The 8,680-nt window shown below is 34.5% G+C and overlaps 2 protein-coding genes across 2 annotated transcripts; one reads left to right on the forward strand and one right to left on the reverse strand.

Annotated features, from left to right (window-relative positions):
• Positions 1-5,484: 5,484 nt before the first annotated feature.
• On the forward strand, positions 5,485-6,021 carry GLRG_11333 (uncharacterized protein; the record flags this gene model as incomplete). The annotated part of the gene is made up of 2 exons (XM_008102017.1): positions 5,485-5,599; positions 5,672-6,021. 2 exons carry the CDS (start codon positions 5,485-5,487, stop codon positions 6,019-6,021), a joined length of 465 nt encoding a protein of 154 aa, XP_008100208.1.
• A 700-nt stretch (positions 6,022-6,721) lies between these two features.
• GLRG_11334 (multicopper oxidase) lies at positions 6,722-8,680 on the reverse strand (the record flags this gene model as incomplete). Its single annotated transcript, XM_008102018.1, has 5 exons — positions 6,722-7,031; positions 7,161-7,345; positions 7,408-8,167; positions 8,230-8,357; positions 8,465-8,680. The coding sequence occupies 5 exons, from the start codon at positions 8,678-8,680 to the stop codon at positions 6,722-6,724; spliced, it is 1,599 nt and encodes a 532-aa protein (XP_008100209.1).

Here is an 8,680-nt window from a genome sequence, read left to right on the forward strand (position 1 = left end):
GTTTTAGATCTTTTTTATCCGCTTAGACAGCTAGCTATACCTAGGCTTTATTATAAGTTAATTTTATTATTATTAGTAAAAGAATAAAAAAGAAAGGTTAGATAGTTAGATAGTTATAGTTTAGTAGCGCACTTACTTATCTAGTGCGCTTACTTATTATATACGTTATCTATATTATTTTCTTAATTTCCTTACTATATAAGAGCTTTAATAGGCTAAAATAACTTATATTAAGAGGCTAAAGCTTATATAATATAAGCGCGTAGGGTATAAGGGACTCTTATAGTGTAGTGACTATATAGAACACTATAACTACTAAAAGTAACATAAGATTCCTTACTAATTAGTGCACTAATTGTCTTAATCTATCTAGAATTAACGTTAATTATAAGTGTTAAACTATAGGATTAAGTATAATTATGCCCTAATTAGGTAGGTAATTACTTCTAATTGTCTTGTGTTATTATAATTAAAGGTAAATTATAGAGAGGCTTTAGTTTGATTAGAAGGTAGGTATAAGTATAAAGGATGAATTCTGCGTGTCTATCTCTAAACCTATTGACGCTGGCTTATATCCCCGTACTTAATTAGGATTAAGATCTTCTAATTAGCCCCTATACTACCTTACTCTAGGCTAATCGCCCTACCCTATTCTAATAATAAATAAGGAGGTATATATAAAGTAATAACCTTTTATTTTTTATAAAAATTATTAAATTTAGTTAATTTATAGCTATTATAGCTATTAAGGATTAAAAGTTAATAAGTACTTTTTATATAAGACTTTATATACTAGTTAAAATAATTTAACTAATTTAGGCTAATCTTATTTATTATTCATTTATTTTTTATCAAGTAGATATGCTATTTAGCTAGGAATTAGCTATTTTAGTGCTAAAAGAGGAGGTAATATTTACTTTTTATAATAATATATAAAGGTATTACCTAGCTATTTATATATATACCCTAAATAATAGAAACCTATTCTTAATTACTAAGCTGCTTTATATAAGGCCTTCCCTTATAATTAGAGGTTATAATAACCTTTATATATAATATTATTCCTATTAAGAACCTAGTCTTATTAGATTTATAAATATTATAATCCTATATTCTATACTTTATAATTATATTTTATATAAGTATAAACTAGCCTTATATAATTATAAGATCTTTAGCTAAGGCCCTTTAATAGTTAATTTAACATTAAAATTATATTTTTAATTAGGGCTATTATTATATAAAATTCTCTACTTATTAGGGTCTAACACGCGTTACGTTACGTTTATCTAGAAGTTAGTTAGCTATATCTTATATATCTTCTTATTATAGAGGAAACCTTTAATTAATTAGGTTAATAACCTTTTTAAGAATTACCTTTTCCTTTATTTCTATTATCTTTTTTAATTTTAGACGTGTCTTAGCTTATAGTATTTATCTAACACGTTAGTATTAAAGTGTTATTCTTAGGACCTTAAATATAGAAGCTACTTTTTATATAAATATTTTTAGGTCTTTTTTAATAGCTTAGAGGGCAAGGAAAATACAGCTTTTAATTAAAGAGGATTATATATTTATACGTTAAGGAATATTAGTGTAAAGGCTAAAGAGTTAGAAAGAAAGAAAAGTAGCCTGCTTACTATAATAGCCTGCTTACTATATAGGTACGTTATATATAGTAAATTAAAGAAATAGATAATAATAGCTTAGTATAAAAAAAGTTAGTTATTAAACGTCTGTTATATACTACTATTTTATATTTATTACTTATAAATTATTATATATTTTAGAATAAAAAGTAATTTATATATAGGTAATTACTATATAATAAAATATCTATTTCTTAGCTAATTTACTATTACCTAGTTAGGCTAATAGCTATAGGTTGTACTAGCTATTTACTAACTAAAGGGTAGATAATTAGCTAATAGTTCCTTACTAAAGAGCTAATAATTATCTAGGAATTACTAAATAATTATCCTACTATTATTAGAGAATTATTACACTAATTAGTAAAGTATTAGCTAAGGAAATCCCTTATGTATTTTAAGGAAAATAGGCCTCTACTTTAGACAGAGGAAGGTATTAAATTTTATATCTTATTTTCTAGTACCTAAAGTGTAATAACTATAATAAATAATACTCTAGAAAATACTATCTTACCCTAACCTTACTACTAACCTTAACCCCTTATTAGGAGCTTTAGATAAAAGCTTAAGTTTATACCTTAATAACTAGATAGAGAGTATTTTCTAGGGTATTATTTGTTATAATATAACTTTTATTAAATTATATTATAGAAAACTAGACCTTTTTAGGCTTAATTTTAATTTTTAAAAAATAGGTAAAAAGTAGCCTTTAAGGCGTAATGAAGCAGTAGTCTGCTTGCTAAATTATCCGCTTGCTATACAGGTGCGTTATATATATATATATATATTTATAGTATTTTTAATTATAATATATAGTATTATTAAGTATAATAAAATCCTAAAAGTATAATTATACTATTTAATACTAATATTTATTTTATACCTTATATTATGATATTAAATATAGATTATAATTTAAATATAATATAAACATAATATAAATATATGTATTTCTTTTCTAACATAATATAATATAATATATATGTTATATTTATATTATATTATATTGTATTTTGTATTTTTCTTTAACGCTTTAATAGTAATAGTAGTTACTAAGGGTAGTAAGGACTTTTTATAATGGGTAGTAATTATTATAATATAAATTATAATGCCTAGAAGAGCCTATGTAATTACTAGCCTGCTTAAAAGTACGCACTAGTGGCTATATGTAGCTCTAGACTTTTCCATTCTTTATCTTTTGTATATAGACCTATAATATAAGAGCTTTTATAGCTAATTAAAGGTCTAGGAAGATAATAACCCTAATCTTAAGGCTTTTACTAAGTACTTAGTAAGAATTAGTATTAGAAGAAGAATTATATTATATTCTTTTTTATATTAATAACTATATACTAGCTTACTACTATATAAATAAAGTATAAGTAAGTAATAAGATAGTAATCTTTTAGTAATAATACTATTTTAAAGATAAAGATTTACTTTAATAGTCTTTTAGTCTTAAGATAATTCATAACTAAAGTAATTATTATCTTTAGCTCTTATAAGTAGTATATTATAATAAAGTAACTAAACTACTACTACTAATTAAGAAATATAATAAATTCTTACTTATAGTAAAAGCTAAGTAATAACTTAGTAAGTATATAGCCTTATTATAAAAGATTAATTAATATTAAAAGAAAATAAAAATAATTCTTTATATAGTAGTAATAACCTAGCTAGATATTACTTTTATAGCTAGCTAGCTTACTTACTTTAACTATAATCTAAATCTAGATTATTAAGAGGCTATAAATTATATACTTAGATATTTTTATTAGATATAGTACTTTTACTTTAGATATTAAGTAATATTAAGTAGTAAAGATAATATATTAAAGGTTACCTTAGACCCCTTATTTACTAATAACTTACTAGTCTATTATAGCTTATAAGTATATATACTAAAGCTATTTAAAAGGCTTATATTAATTATAAGAATTATATAATAGTTTATTAATTAATTTTATATTATATTATATAACTGTAGTGAAAATTCTATAAGAATAAAGAAATCCCCTTATTTCTTAGTTAGAGAATTCTAAGCTAATCTTAGCTACATAATTAGTAGAATTACTAGTAAAGTAAGGCTAATTTACTACTTACTCTTTAACTATTTACTATAAGTTAACTATATATTTACTACTTAATATATATATAATCTTACTATATTTAATAGCTTGTCTTTTAGTAAGCTTATAAGTAAGATATAATAATAATATTAACTACTAAGGCTAAATTACTAGTACTATTATTAACTACAAGAGAGGCGCTTTTTACTAATAAATTAATTACTATACTAAGTATTTAACTATTAACTTAACTAAGAAATAAATTATCACTTAATAAGTAAGTAGCTATTAAATAGCTACTAACTATTTATATTAGCTATAATAATACCTAGACTATTAGGCTTATTACTAAAAAGCCTATTTAACTTTAAATTAGGCTATAGTATATAGATATTTATAACTACTAGCTATACTAAGAAGTAGTAGTAAATTAGATTACTATTAAATATAAGAAGTCTACTAAAGTAATAGCTAATAAGTTAATAAAGACGCTTAGTATATAATAATTTACTATATTTATAGCTTATTTAAATATAAGTAACTAATATATATACCTTAAAGTAAATTAATAATAAGAACTAGCTAATAAGAAAGTAAAGCTTTACTACTAAATAAAGAAAAATATATATATAAGATATTAAAGAATAATTAATAAGTAAATAGACTATATATAGAAGATATTTAATATAGGCTTTATAGTTATTAATTATATTACTAAGACTAAGGGGGGGTATTAATCATAGTAGAATTATATATAAATTAAGTAGTAAATATATAGTTAACCTATAGTAAATAGTTAGGAAATAGGTAGTAAATTAGCCCTATTTTACTAGTAATTCCACTTATTTATATAGCTAGGATTAGCTTAGGATTTCCTAACTAAGGAATAGGAGGATTTCTTTGTTTCTATAGGATTTTTACTATAGTTACACAGCATAACACAGAATTAATTAATCAATTATTATATAATCCTTACGATTTAACAGCATCTTACCTTTGCTTAACTATAAATAGGTCACTATTTTCTATTCCTTTACTTATATAGAAATAAGCTGTTAAAGCACGTAAGTTAGCATCAATACCCTTGCGTTGATTGATTGCTCTCCTAGTGTATCTGTTGCTATCTGTAGCCCGCGGCCATTGCCGATTGGCCCTTTATAAGGCAAATGTTTGGATCATTATTTTCCCTTGTTTTGGGTGGAGAAATCCATCTGGGAAATGACTGGCGCATTTGCGGCCGATCGCCCCACTCTGCGCCCGAGCGCACGCGGCCATTTCGCCCACTTTGACATAGTAGTAAGCCTTTTAGACCTGAATTGCCCTATGTCCTGCTGTGTGCTCTAACTTGTGACACTTGAGTTGGTCGAATGTGACCCTAGATGGCGGTATTGTGTAGTACATACTGTGGTATTTGAGCTTTGGAAGGTTTAGTAGATTGCACCCCGACGAGGGAGGAGGGTGAGAGGGTTCATAAAGTGTAAATATGAACTTGGAAGACGTTGTACGACTTGTCTTTGCTATGGAAAACCAATATGCCTGGAAGGGAAAGGTGGGCAAAATGAGATTACGTAATGTCTCTGGAGACAAGGATATGGCCTGTAATGCTTCCCTCCCTACCGGCAGCAGGGGTAAAGTTGCCCCGCGTCCAAGCTCTAAAGTCCGGGCCTTTGCGATAAACTTTGGACCGAGTTCCTTCAACGTCACATATCATTACTTGGCTGATGAACGTCCTCGCCTCGCGACTTTACCATTCTGCGCGCAACATGGCGAGCATCGGAAATCTTCAGCGCATCACCGCCGATAAGCTCTCAACCATACTTCTGGCAGAACAGGCCGCAACTAACCCCTCAGCGGCTGTGGTCGACGTTCGCGACGATGGTCAGTCAGCCTTTCATCTCTGCCCATGAGGCGGCTGTTCGAAGATCTCGCTAATATTCTTCCTCCTAACAGATTATATCGGCGGTCACATAAGAGGCTGCATCCATATTCCTTCTCGCAGCCTCGAAGCTATGATGCCTACCCTCGTTCGTCGTCTGGAAGGCAAGAAGACCGTCATCTTCCATTGCGCTCTCTCCCAGCAACGTGGACCCAGCGCCGCCCTTCGGTACCTTCGAGAATGCGAACGGATGAAAGCCACGAAAAAGTCTTCGGAAACAGCCGACGAGACAGCAAACACGGATCCGCCGACTGTCTTCGTCCTCGACCGTGGCTTCGTCGGCTGGCAAGAGGTATATGGCGAGGACGAGCGGCTGACCGAGGGATACAGAAAGGATCTCTGGAAAGATGGGTACTGGATGTGATTACAAAGGCGGTGAAAAAGAAAATCATAAATGAGGTCACTCGGAGACTGGTACAAATCAAGGCATGTCAAGAGACAATGCAACTCGCTGGACTACGCAACAACGGGCCAGTCCTACTGCTTCATCGTTCCCTGAAAAATTGTCGATCCAGTGTGCCTCGTACCCTAGATGCAGGTCTCCAGTATTCGCCCACACCATCGATGGGCAAACAACCTTTCTCCTATCAGGCACACCTTCTTAGCCGTCGGAAACGGGTGGGAGACAATGGTCCGAGTCCGAGAACGACAAGACGCCTCCGCGCATTAGCATGAGCGAGAGAGGTGGCCAGCCTCTTCACTGTTTGTATGCACTACCAATAACATCGCTCACATAAATGCTGCCTTGAACCATGTTAGCTTTACCTATTTTCGCTCAATCGCTCGAAGCCGAGCGCTTTCAACGCTACTTGTATTTGGAGCTCTACTTGAATTATAAGCTATACAGGTATTGCTTTCATTATCGGATGACATTCTTAGGGGTAACTTAAACCATGTAGAAACTACTGTCAACTATTCGACATAAAGAAGAAAAATAAAATATCGGCTTGGAAATCCGCGGAAGTGGTTACTCCTTGGCATGCGGAGTTTAGAATATTTACACCAGACTCCCGCATTGTCATGCCCGTCAAAACACTAGCGAAATCTCCTCGCAGGCAGTACTTTTATCGAAGTCCACTATCAATAGGAAATGAGTTTTCGCCACTCAGTTGCCTGTAATTATCCCAAGCCCGGCAAACCTCCCTTGTGTTGTCAGGGATCTTGCTTTTCCGGACGGTTTTGGGCTTGACCAGAAAGTTGATGTAAAGTCCAACGCTAGCGTGCCAAGCAGTGTGACAGTGGAAGCTCCAGACCCCTGGGTTCTTCGCGTCGAACTGTACAATGAGATGCCCGTTGCGTCGGAGGGATTCCGTGTCAGCGCGTGCCGGGTTCTTGGGGTAGTCGATGGTCCCATTGTAAAACCCATCTGATTCGCTAAGGATTTGAAAGTCACCGCCATGGATATGCATGGGATGGATAGAGAAATTGTTGTTCATGATGACGCGAACGTGGCGAATTTCATCAGGGATGGTCGTCAGAATATGCTAAGGATCCTTTAGATACTTGGCGTTGCCGTCGGCCGCTTCAATATACAAAGGACGACTCCAGTCCGCCTTGAACGTCACATTGTTCATCAACCATTGATGGTTGCCACTGGCGTTCACTCCAAAGGTGATGTTATAGAGTAGGGTAAGGTCCGGCTTGGGAACGCTTTTCTTGTAGATTGGCTTCTTCTTAGGAAGATCAGGCTGTAGAAAGGAGTAAGAGTTAATATAGATGTTTAAACATGTGATGGGTATAAAAAGCTTACATCACCACAGGTAGAGGAAAAGTTAGGGAGTGCTGAGACTACTGTAGTTGTCGGAACTACCGTGTTTGGAGTTTCATCATAATAGATTGTACCGAGTGCTTCAGTGGTGTTGGTAGCAGCACATTGAATCCTCGACCGCATGTAGTAAGATTGCTTGGGATTTCCAGTGCCATTGACAAGGACTTCAGCTCTCATCCCAACACCAAGAATGATGTATTCCACTTGGTAAGGCTCGACAGGTACAAAGTCCATCGTGGTGACAGTGAGCGTATGACCGTCGATGGAAAATATTTGCATGGCCTCGACACTGGTGTTGATAAGCCGAAGCTTATGAACCTTACCGGACTTGAACCTGAGAGATGCGCGCTCGGCGTTGTTGGTGCAGGTTGCGTTAGCGGGTGCCAACGAGCAGTTGTAGCTATTTTTTCCATTTATCAGGTGATTGTTCGACTTTGGGGCGTAAACGTTGGGATCATTGCTAGTCGAGATGGCATCCAACGCAATCTTCTCGACGGGGTAGTGATAGTAGTCGGACAGTGTAACAGGGCCGAGGTCAAAATCAAACTTAACATGGGACGGGCCGTAGATTATCAATGGACCCCAGAGGCCCTCGCCATATTGTAGGCCGTGGTGTCCATGATACCATGTTGACCAATATGTGCTGGCCTTCCAGCGGTAAGTGAAGCTCCCACCGGGCACAATAGGGCACTGGGTAATTCCACTAACTCCGTCCATGAGACCAGTCCCTTGTTGGTGAATGCTGAACTCAACGTTAGCATGAAGAGGAAGGATACCATCGTATCCACGGGCTACTGGACTCACCCATGCCAATGCATTGCGGTGCCTTCCTCTGGATCCGTGATGTTGTTGTGAATGGTAATCTCCACCATATCGCCCCAATTGGCCTCTAAAAGGGGTCCGGGAAACTGTCCATTGACAGTAACTAGACTCTGTTCTGCACGTTTTGGGAGTATTTAGCCAGTGAACTGAAATGCATAGCCTAGTATTACCGCTCTGGAGGTGTAGGCCGGTGGATTCTGTCATCGATGCAACGTACCAAGTCCATCTGGGGCCAAAACTGCCCTTTGAATCGTCCATTCGTATCTCCGTGTGACACCAGTGGTAGGCACGTCTTCAGGGTTAGTCTTGCATGTCCGGCTGCCCCACGGGGGATCTGCTTTTCTGCCATCCGTCCTGGCTCCAAGATACTGAGGCAGACATGATTGGGTTGGTACCGTCTTTGAGACAGTTGTTGTTTCTCCAAGGGCGGCAT

Source organism: Colletotrichum graminicola (genome assembly GCF_000149035.1).
Source record: "Colletotrichum graminicola M1.001 genomic scaffold supercont1.84, whole genome shotgun sequence".
NCBI lineage: Eukaryota > Fungi > Ascomycota > Sordariomycetes > Glomerellales > Glomerellaceae > Colletotrichum > Colletotrichum graminicola.